Source organism: Castor canadensis, chromosome 2, assembly GCF_047511655.1.
Source record: "Castor canadensis chromosome 2, mCasCan1.hap1v2, whole genome shotgun sequence".
In the NCBI taxonomy this organism is placed as follows: domain Eukaryota; kingdom Metazoa; phylum Chordata; class Mammalia; order Rodentia; family Castoridae; genus Castor; species Castor canadensis.
This window is the reverse complement of record NC_133387.1, coordinates 50,511,732-50,525,817: the sequence shown is the minus strand read 5'-3', so window position 1 is coordinate 50,525,817 and position 14,086 is coordinate 50,511,732. Positions and strand designations below refer to the sequence as shown.

The following is a 14,086-nucleotide window of genomic DNA, read 5'->3' as shown; positions in this document are numbered from 1 at the left end:
CAGGAATGAAGTTGGGAATGAAGCATTGTTTATGATACAACAGATTGGAAATAAGATACATGTTCATAACAGGAGACACATTAAATAAATTATTTTCATGCATAGACCTAACTTCAATAGAACCTTACCCACTCCAGGTTGGAATGGGATCTAGCCAATCCACTTTTGGCTTTTTTTCTAGAGTCATTAACATAATTCGTTTCCAAGTTATTTCCACTCAAAGTTTCTCAAAATGTATGGCTTATGGCTTTTACTATAATTTTTACTATGGGTAAGTCAAAGTATTTGAGTTTATAATTTTCTATTTCTAAGTGTATTTTTGTCATATTTTAATTTTAATATGGTTTTTGCTCTTCTTTTGTTGTAAACCAGGGGCTCTTTAATGCTATGCCCAAAGCTTGGCATTCTCCCAGGGATGCCATAGTCACTCTATAGTGCTGTTGCCCCGAGAAGAGAAAATTTAGCCACTCTTAATCATACCATGGTTGATGATATGGGAAAATAAATGTCTCAAAGTTAAAAAAATTCTTCTCTATTTACTTCTTTAATAGTCAGGGTTCCACAGGAAAAGTTGATCTCTCTCGAATTGGGTAATTTCAGAAAAATTTAACAAGACTACTGTTTTACAAAGTCACTGGTAGAGTGTAGGACGGCCACACATTTTAAAAAATCTTTGCTTTTCACACATAGTTATCCAGTCCATACAGAGGTTGCTTTTCATATGTTGTAAAGTAGAGATGTCATGTAATATTTTTCTCATATACCTTGCCTCCAACAATTTAATGAGTAGTAAATTCTTCAGTGATTTCTAGTGTTGCTTCAAATGTACATTGTGGATGTGTGGGAATGTTTCTGGACTTTCAATTCTATTTTTGTCTAATTTTGCATTAATACCATGTTTTAATAATTGTAACTTTATGAGCTTGATATCTGTCAGGGAAAGTCCTCTCATTTTATCTTCTTTCTTACAGCTATTGTTGTTATTCATAATCCTTTAGAAAGATGAATTTCAGAATCAGTGTATCAAGTTCCACAAAATATCTTGAATTTCAATTAGAACTAAAAGAGCAATTATGTTACATTCATGGGCAAATTATTAAAAGTCTACTTAGCTGCAGACCAATGCCATCTTATCTAAGCTGCTTTAACTTTAATAAAGGTGATATTTTCACCCCCAGGTTAGAAGCTTTGGCTAAACATTTTGACTGGTATTTGATGTGCTGAAAGACAACTGGAGAAATGAAGGCTATTAGGATCACCAAGTTCCAGATTGACAGCCTTAAGTTTGGACCTTGCCACTCTGTAGCAGCCAGATTGTGCTGTTGGCTTTTGTGAGGATGGCTTTTTCAGATGGCGTTAACTGTGGGCTTTAGTAAGCATGGAGTACTGGGATTGTGATCTTGATGTGTCAATGAAGTTTATGGTAGTTTTGTCTCCAGCTGTTTGGTTGTTTTTATGCAAAGCTCCCCCCTTTTGTGGTTTAAATATAAGTAACATAAAATTTATCATTTTAACTTTTTAAATTTTGAGAAAGGGTATCACCATATAGTCCAGGCTAGCCTTGAACTCAGGATCCTGCTGCTTCAGCCTCCCAAGTGCTGGGATTACAGGTGAGCACCACCACGTCCAGCTTGATTTTAACCATTTTTAAGTGTTCAGTTGGTGGCATTTGGTGTATTCACATTGTTGTGGAACAAAAGAACTATTTTTAAAAGATGCAGAACTGCCTCAGTGTGAGGACATCTATAGACTAACCTTGGACACTGTGACCAGCTTAGTACTGGAGAAGAGACCAGATCTCTTCCATTTCCCCATTAGGTCACATTCCCAACCCTGAACCAAGGTTCAGGAAATGGAACAATGCTGTTGATTTAGATAGCCCGGGTATGTCTCCCCCAAATCACAGGGGCTGTAGCGGGGCAACAGAGCAACCCAAAGAAGAATCAGATGCTGGAGAAAGAACCAAGGTAACTTCCTAGAGGTAACTGTTGTCAAACATCACCCATATGCTTTCTTTGGACAAAACTGAGACCCGAACTATGTACTGTCATTGTCCAAAAAGATAAGTTATCAAAATAAAATTACATAAAATTGCCTTTCAGCTCTCTGGTCACAGTGGCCGTATTTCAAGTGGTCTTGGCGGAGTGGCTCAAGGGGCAGAGCGCCTGTCTAGCCGGGGTGAGTGCTGGTTCAACCCTCAGTACTATATAAATAAATAAAAATAAATTATCAACCTCCTTACTGAGCAGTGCAGACGCCCAGCATTTTCATCATCACAAAGTACACTTAGTAGTTCACGTGCAATGGTTTGAAAACAAATGATTACTTGAAAAGCATATTTTTCGTGGCTGCAAAATTAGCCATTTCCATACAGGCATTTTAAAGGTTGAAACACACAGCTAAATAACATCCTAAAATGCATGTGAGTGAGTCTTTCTTCCTTCGTTCTCACAATCGTGGAGTTTCATTTAAAAACAAATATTAAAAAAATACATAAAAACAAATATTACACACTTGGTAAGCAAAAATAGATCCAAAGTTTGTGTTAACAAGTATCAGTAAAGTTAAAGACCCAAGGTACTTTGTCACCTATGTGGAAGTCATGGACTTTCAGCAAGCCATGGCACGTTTTCATATAGTGCAGCTGGAGGCAGAGCAACTGGGGACAGAATGCGAACGCGAACGCGCGGGCGTGGAGAAGGGGAGAACACGCAGGCGGAAAGTGATGCCCTGGCCTGGCCCAGAACTCCCACAGAGTTCCAGCGACCTCACCTGGGCTCCTCGCGCAGCCGGCAGGGTACGCGCGGGGCCAGAGCCCGCGATTGTGGCGACGGTGGCGGGGGCGGCGCGTTTGTGAGCTGTCCTCGGGCACACCGGAACACCCGAGCCCGAGGCTGGGCACCGAGGATCGCGAGCCCCCGGACGGAGCGCTGCGGGTTGGTCCTGATTCAGGGCTCCCCGCGGGATGGTCGCGCCCTGAGCGGCCTTCTGTAAGCTGGTTTCGGGGTCTGCTAACTGGGGCAGCAGGTAGGATAGGATCGGCGAAGATGGCGAAGTGATGGGAGGACCCAGCTTGCCACCCTTCAGCCACACTTTACTAAGTCAGATTTCCTGGGGTTTGAACTCAGGGAATTTCGCTTGCAAAGCAGGTGCTCTACCGCTTGAGCCAGGCCTCTAGTCCATTTTGCTCTGGTTATTTTGGCGATGGGGTCTCAAGAACTATTTGCCTAGGCTGGCCTCCAACCGCGATCCTACTGATCACAGCCTTCCATGTAGCTAGCATTACAAGTGTCTACCACTGGCGCAGCCAAATCTTGCCTTTCCTTAGCAGGGTCCCTGGTCTTCAGGGCAGAAGGCTGTGCCAGGAGCTGGTGGCAGTCACCTTGATAAAGGGACAGCCCTGCTTGTTAACAGGATGGTGGGGCTCTGGCTTTCCCTGGTAGCTTGCAACTATTTCCAAATTGTTTCAGTGTATGGACCCATGCTACAGTTTTCCCATCGCCACAATATTTCAGTTCTGAATTGAAAGATAAATAATGAATGCAGTTAACTTTCTAGAATTTATGAGAAGCAGTAATAGTCCCATTTCTGTAATTCTACATGTGTGGCATTTTAATGTTATTCTATGGATTATTCTCATTTGCCTCAGTTGTCAATCTAACAGAACCTGGTAAATGCTTGGAAATAAATATACTCTGTTAGCAGTACTGGGGGGTTGAACTCAGGGCCGCACACTTGCTAGGCAGGCGCTCTACCACTTGAGCCATTCTGCCCACCCTTGTTTCCTTTTAATAGAGGGCATTAGAAGCTACTTACTATAGTATATTTACCTGCTTTACTCAGGATAGAAGTGAAAAATTTCTTAATTTTAATTTAACAATTTATATAACCTTTGATCTTTGGAATACAGATAGTTTGGAGTGTGGCTCAAGTGGTAGAGCTCCTGCCTAGCAAATTCATCAGAGACTTGAGTTCAAGCCCCAGGGTGGTAAAAAGAGACTGGGTCCTTTTTATTTTTAACTTTTGCATATCTCTCTTTTACCTAATCAATATCTGAGTTCAGAAGCCAGACAGCCAGATTTTGAATTCTGACTCCCACTCACCAGTTTTTGACCTTACACAAGTAACACAGCTTCTCTCAATACAATTACATTCAAAGTTGTACGACATGTAAAATGAAAACATTTGTATCACTGTTAGAAACTTTGGCTCCTGAGCTTTTAAAATAACACAAAACAAATATCTCATATTTTCATGGGGCATACATGCTTCTGATTCACTTATATACTCTAGAGCCAGATTTCCTAGACGTGAATCTCAGCTCTCCTATTTATATCAGCTATATTCTCTTTGGCAAGTTACTTTAATTTTCATTTGCCTTATTTGTCAAATAGGATACAAGAGTACCTGCCTCCTAGTATCCCACTTGAGGACTGTTACGACGAGGAAATGAATATAATTAAAAGTGCTTCAAACAATGCTGGGCATATAGTGAGCATTATTTTAAGTATGAGCCATTATTTAAACAGTGGGCAAATAAGTCCCTAATTTCCCAGCCATCTAGGTACTCTTCCACTAAATTTTGAACAGCTCAGTGCTTCCCTTCTATCATAGAAGTTAACACAATATATTGAAACTATTTTTCAAATGTACCCTAAGATGAGTGAAAGACAGATCTTTGTTTCAAACTCTGTGGCCTCTAAAAACCTCCAGAATTTACCCCTTTTCTTCGTTAGGGTCTCTGTGTATTCCTGCCTCTCCAAAAACCATAGATGCCCAAAGCCAGGTATTATGAATCATACCATTACAGATGGATTTTTGTTGAAAGTATTTTCTGGTATGCCTATAAACCAATTTAATTTCTTAAATCAGTTTTCTACACAGTATAGCAAGACCAATTTATACTTGTTCCATTTTCATCTTGTTGAAATTATTTTCATTGGAAGCATTTCTTTCTACGTAAATTATAAGGCAAGGAATTGATTGATCAGGTTTTGCAAACATCAAATTCTTCCAATTACAGTTTTTGCCACTGAGTTCCTCAGAATCAAATTAAAACCTTAGTTTATTGATGCATTTCTTCCATTAAATTTAATCAAGAACTGTGGGAAGTTTTACTTTGCTGAATATTTCTAGCAAATCTAATTTCTCTAGCTAATTTTAAATCTTGTTCTTAGGTATTTTTCTCCAAAACATTTATCATGGGCAGTGTCAGCTGTTCTGATTTTATTTCTATAATGGAAATTCATGATTGGAGAAACCATTGTTTGAGCTCATATCTTAGCTAAACACAAGAAAACTGTAATTCCTCATCATTTCTCTGGGACTGTTCTCGAGGTCAAAACATTTCCCATTTTACTTCCTGTCAGCTACTTTCACGATTTAACTTCTGCTCACACCTCAGATTCAAGTCATATATTGCCTACTGTTCATGAAGGCCCTCCAGATCCCCAAGACTAGATCAAGTTTCTCTCCTTATGCTTAGACTGTATGCTTCACTTTTATCATAATTATTAGAGTTTATGACTGCATTTCCTTAAGTATTTATTGCCTACCTCACAAACTCTGTTTTCTGAGGGCAGGGACTTTGTTTTCCCTACTGGATCCCTGCCACACACAAAAAAAAAAAAAAAAAAAAAAAAAAAAGCACTCCAACTTACTGAAAGAAAAGGAAAAAAGAAAATGACATCTTATGTTTCACCCTCAATACAAATAATGCCTGATCACTACTACACACTCATTAAAAGCTGTTTGATTTCCCCATTATTGTAGTATTTCTGACTTGCTATGGTTTGACAGACAATGATCAATTTTTTAAATACTAATTTTGAAGACTATTTAACCACACACACACACACACATTTTGGTGATGAGGAACTGAACCAAGGGACTTGCAAAGAGCTAAGCTATACCCCCAGCCTGTAATGCTATGTATTTTAAAACTTTTAGTAGCTATGTTACTTTAATAGCCTCCTCTTCCTTTCTCTATAGCCTGTCATACCATACAACTCCAGAATGGGAGACTACTTTATAGAGCAGGGAAAGGAAAAAGGTCTAGCTATCTCCTTATTAAAGTGAGTTATAAGTAGTTTTAATCCCTTAGCCATATAACAAAAGCTCATGGGAGATGGGCATAGTGGCATGCACCTACAATCCCAGTCCCAGCACTAGGGAGGCAGAGGCAGGGCTGTAAATTCAAGGCTAGACTGGATATGTGAGACCCTGCCTCATAAAAACAAAAACAAAAAATCTGCCCTAAAATTGAATTAGAATGTACTAAATTTCCATGTGACTGCAAGGCCAAGGCAAGGAAACACTGGGTTGGAGCTTAGGATAAATGTGGGAAAAGTGGTTAGATATTAATCTGGACAGGTAGGTAAACTACAGAATATTAGGGACCTCTGTTCGATACTTTTTTTTTTCCTTGTGGTACTGGGGTTTGAACTCAAAGTCTCATGTTTGCTTGGTAGGTGGCTCCACCACCTGAGTAACGCCCCTGCCCAAGGGTAATGAAATAGTAATCTGGCATCAGTATGGCAGATAGGCAGTCAAGGGGTACATCCTGAGTCAGGCACAGGAAGCTATGTACTAAAAAGCAAGGAAAAGATGGCAAGGATTTGAACCAGGGTGGACGCTACAACCAGGGAGGAGGGAATGGCAAAGAACTCACAAGACATTAGACATCATGTGATCAACAAAATGCATACAATGAGAAAAGGAGGAAAAGTTGAAGACGACTCCAAGTTTTCCAGGCTAAGCAACTAAATAAAATTTGATGATTCCATTAACAAATAGGAACACAGGAAGGAAAGAATGGAGTAAACAGAGCAAACAATTCTGCTTCCAGCTATAATGAAAGCGAAGCTCCTCACAGGCCAATTCAGATGGGGATAGAATAACAGGAACTTGGGTTGAAGAGTTCAGAGAGAGGTTGAGGCTAAAATTTTAGGTTTGGGAGTCAACAGGGTATTTGGTAACAGTGAACTATTGGAATGAATGAAACAGACCAGGAAATTATTTATATAGAATTAAAAGTACCAAGCACAGAATTAAAGATAAATCAGGCTTTCTTATTAATATTCATTAACTACATAATCTTAATTTTAATAAGGGTTAGATACAGCACCTTTAAAATAAGCAGAGTTAATGGAAGAGTAGAAAATGATATATAAAAATCATCTGCAATCTGTAAGACAACTTTAAATAAGACCAATACATCTCTGAACTTAGCGTAGAACTATCAGCCTATTATTTTGGAAAGACTGTAGTTTCTACTTACTAAATAGCACATTAATCAAGTTGGCTCCTCATCTATGGTATCAATACTCTCCTACATGAAATCGGATGCTTGGTGATTTATTGCCTAAAACGTAAATGTAATATAAATATGCCATTGAGTCAAGTCATAAAAATACAGTGATTGTTTAACAAGTGAAACTGCTGACTTCTGAGATTATTACAAAAAATGCATGTATATGTTTGTGTGTGTGTGTGTATATGTGCTTGTGTGGCAGGCAGTGGTCTAATTTTTCAACTTTGATATAAATTACGTACTGGGTCTGAAATAATTTCAAAAGAAAAAAATACACCATCAAAACTTAAGAAAATATTCTCTGTTCCTGCTACTTCCAGAGAATGAATGAACTTGTTTGAAACACTCAGGTAGTAATCATGCAAGGTTTCAAGAACAATACATTGAAAAAAAATACACTGAGAAACACTATCTAATATTAGATATACATTTTAACTAAGAACTAAAAAAATGCTGAAAAAATGTTTATAAACTACAGAAAAATGTATTAAAAACAGTAGCATATAGTCCAAGTAGAAAATACATTTTCTTTATTCAAGTAATGTTGACTTTCAATATTATTTTAAAATAACACACAGTTATACCAAAGCTACATTTTAATTTAATCACAGTCCACTCTAATTTTTGCCATTTCCAAAAATAACTTCTTACAAAGCTTACTATTTTGTCTAATACTATACAGACTGTCAACCTATATTTTTGTGTTTCTCTCAAAAAGTAGAATAGCTTATGAGGATTATATAAAACTATTTGGTATAATACACACCAAACATAAGTACAGATTCTGTACAGTGTAATAGTATACATATATATTACAAGAGACTAAATGCCTTGTTAAAAGTAATGTTTTAAGAAATCTTTCATGGAAAAAATTCTGTATTATAAAACGTGGTGGCTTGAGTACCAGCTATTTTCCTTTCATGAATTTCTTTCAGTGAGTATTAACTGTCCATTTAGCTTCATTAGCAGTTTTACCACCAGACCAGCCTGGAAAGTAAAATACTTGTCAGCAATAAATATGAAACATATAGGAAAGTTCAAAAACATACATGGCAGTGGGCAGTTTCCTATTTATTTGGAAGGGAATTTCCTTATCAGGAGGCAACTTGTTAAGCAACTGGCACACAGGAAAAATTCAGTCAGGGTTTTTGAAGAGATTTAAGAAGGAACCTGACAGATTTAAGTAGTGTCTAAGATAAGACACTGGTCAAGAAGAAACATTACTTAATACCTTTATAGAAGAGACAGGGAATAACTAATTGGAATTAAAAGAAATGACAGGAAGGTCATAAAAAAGGAAGTTTTTATTTATTTATTTATTTGGGGTGGAACTGGGGTTTATACTCAGGGATTGGCACTTGCAAAGCAGGCATTCCACTGCTTGAGCCATGCCTCCAGCCCAAGTTTTAATCGTTTAAAGACAAATTATTCAACTAAGTTTATGGTTTTTCTATGTTCAGGAAAGGTCTTCCATTTTTCCTTGGTGTTAAATATTTAAATTTCATCAAATATTAGAGGTTTCCCTGGAGGTTAAATGGATATATCACTTAAAAAAAAAAAAAAAGAACTTTACTAAAACAGCAGTTCATTATTAGAAACCCAAAATAATTGATACTTACCTGTTTTGTGTGTACTATAAAGCTCATTTTATTTTCCATACTATGGATCTGAAAACAAGTATCAGCATCTCCCAACTGCCACATAAAACAACCATACTTAAGACTGATGAGCAAAGCCTGCAACATAATTAGAAATCATTATATGAAATATATTACTAAAAGCAACACTTAATCTTCTTTTATTGTTTACACTCATCTAGTCTGTTCTAAATATAAAGGTTTTGAATATTGTTAGTCTATTCATAGTGCCCACACTAACCCTGCACAATCTATATGGTAGACTTCAGGGGAATGCTATGAGCAATGTTCTTTAATAGTTTTAAAAACACCCACTCTATCAGTGACTTCCAGGAAAACAAAATGTACCACAAACTTTTATTTTCTTTAAGCTATAAGTGATTTCTTTATTCAGTACATTTTGAATATGCACATAGTACTTTCAAAGCTAAAACTTATGCAATAGTGTAGTAGGATGAATTAGGTAATTTCACTTCACTGAAAATACAGATATAGTATAGAAATAAGTGTAATTATAAAGATGAGCAACACATCCTTCATAAATTCAACGGAACTATTTAAAAAATAAGATTATAGTAACCCATTCCTATACTTTCCTAACACAATGTTACATTTATATACACATTCAACATGCTTTTACTTTTAAAACTTAAAACATTTTTTAATTGACAGAATTTTGTACATTTTTATGGTACAATGTGTTTTAATTCATATATACAATGATTAGTGATCAGTGCAGTATAACTGGCATGCCTATCATTTTAAACTTTATCATTTCTTCATGGTAAGTAGATTCAAATTCCTCTTTTAAGTAGTATGAGACATATTTATTTTTAATAATTCTTTTAGTAGTAACTTTCATTTTCTTGCCCTAAACATACTTTCTATGTATGTATAAACAAAGTGTTCAGACTGTTCTTTACAATAGGCATGTTTAGAATATATTCTAATAAAAATGGGAAAAAAAAGAACACAAATGCTTAAAGACAATTCCCCAAAGCAGCAGACAAAAAAATTCTACATTGGCCTGTTAATCTTCATCAGCACAGTGTCGAGTGTGCAAGTTTGTCCAGTCTCCACTCTTCAAATTCACCATTTCCAAGTAATATATTTTTTCCACTTTCTGGATATTTATGGAATTTAACTTAACTTAGTAGATATGTCCAGGGATTATATAAGGATTGGTATCTTTCTTTCATAATTGTTCTGGTATATGGTAGGATAACTGTTTAGTGTCTTCTGCTATTTTTCTTTGTTTTGTTGAGTGTAATTTTACTTGTTTTTTAGTAGTCTCAAATATGCTTGTCTCTGTACTATTGGCTCCTTCCAAGTTACTTTCTCTTATCTTTGTCATCAAAGTATATTTGTACCAGATATGAGAATGCATGTTCTTATGATTTATATTAATGTTTAATATCCTAGCTTAGTCTTATTCTGGGGATGAACCATCTTGGTTGTCTTTTTCATTGTGATGACAGAATATCCCTCAAAAATTTTAAATTTCTGTCCATTTTCATGTATACAAGTTTCAGTGACTGATTTTCACTTTTTCCTGTTTTCCCCATTTTCGTGATTTTTTAAGGAATGCATTATTTGTGACTTTTGAAAATTCAAGATATGTACAAATAACACTTTATTTCCATTATTTTTGATTTAATATGTGTATTAAATTTGAATTTTTCTTTGTCTTACTCATCTAGTCGCAACTGACTTATCTCTTAGCCTAGGTGAAAGACAGTAATGTAAATAGTTGCCTGCTGAGTTGCATTTTCCACTGAAAAAACTAAAGTCCTCAAACTTAAAAAAAAAAAAAAAAAGGCACATTGAGGAATATTAGCTGTTTATGAATGGCGATTCTTAAAATCTGACTGTAAATAATAAACTAAGAATATGCCAAAATGTGGTACTTTAGGGCATTTTTAAAGTAAGGTTCTGTAAGGAAACATGTATACAGAATGTACATTATGTACAATAAAAACACTAATGACACCTTGTTAAGAATGTAACTTTATACAGAGGATATGCTAAAATAGCTACCGGTAAATAGGTACAGATGGAAAAACACTGTGTCAAGATATCAACTATCTTTTGGATCACTTGAAATTTTTGAATGAAAGTCAAAAAACCGTCCTTTGACGTGCCTTCAAAACAGCATTAATATATATAAAAAAAAATCTGTGGTAGAGCAATTCTCAATTATATGTAGGCCAGATTTCCAACACAAATACTACTGAGCTCAAATGTTAAAAAATAAGTATTTTGTTGTTAAAGGACAACATGCAGCGAGAAATCTCAAGTAATGAAAACAGCCAAATGGCATTGAAAGGCCAGGATCTACATGGTGATTTTAAGTGATCAGTCTGCACCAGAAGGAAAAAGAGCCCTGGTGAGGTGATAAAACCTGCAATGGGCAAGGTGCTCAGTGAGGAAAGTCAAAAATCACAAGAGAAATAGTTGAGAGGGATAGTTGATAGCAGGAAAAAGAAACCATCAAAGTGAGCAGCAGCACAGAGATAACAGGAGAAACAGTGATGCAACACTGGTTATGTAGAATTGCTATTGGGGGGCGGGGTTTAACAACCAATTCAATTCAGGAGGGCATTCTGAATTTCTTCAGAATTCTTATTTCTAGAAATTCTTCAGAGCTTGTTTGGAGGTTCTAGCAGGGCAGCAAAGCTACCTGTATACCCTTGATTGAAGAATGGTCCTCTTCTATCAGGGATGGTAGTTCTCTTCAATCGAGCGCACAGCTTTGGGAAGGACGCATATGGAACCATGAGGGAGGAAGGGGACACCCGCCTAGCTAGCCAGATCAGCCAAATCAACCCTGGCAATCAATGGGGTGACACATGTTGCAGCCAGATCACCCTCACATCCTTATTCTAGAAATTCTTATTTCTAGAAATTGAACATATTATTTTGAAAAGGCTCTATTTACTAATACTCTTGCTATAATCCTTCTGCTTGCTATCTCACTTATTCAACTCCTGGACCAGAATATTATTAATAATATGAAATGTTTAAGGATATTTCTAAAACCCCCATCTTCATTATATATATATATACATATAAAATTTCTATTGTTGCCTAAATTTGGAATGCTACCAAAAATCAAACATAAAGTACAGCTCTGATAAATATCATACCATTACCATCCAGTTCTATGAAGAAGGATCTGTAAAATGTTGGTATAATATGCTCTTCACATAAATAGCACAGGAGAAAGTTCTTGAAATGATGGGAGGTATTTCTCCTTTATTTCTTTTAACAAACTTAGCACACAGAAATAAAAAACACGCTGCATAACCGGTAGCCTATTTTACATGAACAAAATAGGATTTGAACTCAGAGCTTCAAACTTGCTAGACAGGCGCTCTACCACTTAAGCCAAGCCTCCAGCAACTTTTGCTCTGGTTATTTTGCATACAGGGTCTCGCTTTTTACCTGGACCGGCCTAGACCAAGATCCTCCTGTTTTATGCTTCCCACAGTTGCTGATATGATAGGTATGTACTACAATGCCCAGCTTTATTTCATTAAGATGGGGTTTGCCAACATTTTTGCCTGGGCTGACCTGGAGCTGAGATCCTCCAGATTTCAGCTTCCTGTGTAACCTGGATAGGTATGAGCCACCAGTGCTCCTCAGCAAAATAGTTTTAATAGAAAATGATTAAACAGAGTAGCTAAAGTGATAAAAGCACCTGCCTAGCAAGTGTGAGGCCAAGAGTTCAAATCCCAGTGCCACCAGTAAACAAACTCCAGTTCAGCTACTGAAATCAGATGCTATTCTGCTCTATGTCTTCAGATATTTTCTGTCTCCATCCATGGGTTTAATCTAACAGCATACCAAAATAATTGTTGCTCATAAGGATGACACAGAGTTAATATGAAACGACTAAACTACCTTAAGAAGTTATATGATTCCATAATTAAGACCTATTAAAATGAGGGAAATAAAAATTTAGTTTATGAGAAAATTTCCTAACCTCAAATGACTTTTTAAAATGCTTAAATTTAGCTATGACTATAACTGGATTGGAAAAATCATCTACATTGATAAATCTATTAGCTTCCTACTATAACTAGAATGTTGTTCATCCTGCCTAAATGTGCTAAATATATTAAAATAATAATCTTCCATTTTATACTAATTAGAAAAGGAACATCACTGAGTATCAAACTTCAGTGTTCTAATGAACAGTCACAATTCTGTCCACACTAAATCCTGCCCCTAAAAGCTTCTTATCACTAACCCAAAATTTCAAAATGAAGTAACTGTGTCAGATATAATTTTTCTTTTTTGGGTCTCTCTCTCTCTCTCTCTCTCTTTCTCTCTCCATGGTCTCACGATGTAAACTCAGCCTTCTGGGTGCTGGGATTATGGGTGTGTACACCACACCTAGCTAAATCTGCATTTTTTTCATATAAACCTAATTGATATTTTAAACAGGTAATATCACATTGTTAAAAATTTTAAGTTGCAAAATGGTATTATTATGAACTGAACGTTTCTGTCTCTCTCCAAAACATATATGTTGAAATTCTGATTCTTAGAGTGAAGTCATCAGGAAGTGTGGCCTTTGGGAAGTAATTAGATCATGAGGTAGAGACTTCATTAACGGGATTAAGTTCCCTTATAAAGATGTCCCCAGAGAGCTTGCTCCTATTTTCCACTATGTGAGGAATGACAAGAAGTAAGCAGTCTGCAATCCAGAAAAGGCCCTCATGAGAAGCTGACATACTTGTGCCCTGACCTCAGACTTCTAGCTTCTAGAACCGTGAGAAATCAATTTCTATTGTTTATACTCCACTCACTCAGACTATGGTTCTTTGTTACAGAAGCCTGAGCAACAAGTGGTAGAGTGCCTGCCTAATAAGTGTGAGGCCCTGAGTTCAAATCCCAGTACCAAAACAAAACAAAACAAACAAACAAACAAACCAGAAGCCTGAGCAAAGGAATGGAGGTGTATAGTGAAGTTTCCCTTCTAACTCCAGTTCTCAGTTACTTGGTTCTCTTCTCTAAAGTCTTCAAGAGATTTTTAATACATACTTATGTAAGCATAGTCTTCAGTGCCTTCCAGATTTACAATAGTAGCACATAACACATAGTTTAACACCCTTTACAATAAATGTTATCT

General features: G+C 36.5%; 1 protein-coding gene across 11 annotated transcripts in view; it reads right to left on the bottom strand.

The window, feature by feature from the left end:
- Krit1 (KRIT1 ankyrin repeat containing) overlaps positions 1-14,086 on the bottom strand; it is a 64,668-nt gene that overhangs the window by 21,997 nt on the left and 28,585 nt on the right. For 7 of the 11 annotated variants that reach the window (XM_074064753.1, XM_074064752.1, XM_074064754.1 and 4 more), the window contains one exon: positions 8,932-9,048. In XM_074064753.1, the coding sequence (XP_073920854.1) occupies positions 8,932-9,048 (117 nt within the window). The other 4 variants (XM_020161181.2, XM_074064761.1, XM_074064758.1 and 1 more) reach the window with 3 other exon arrangements.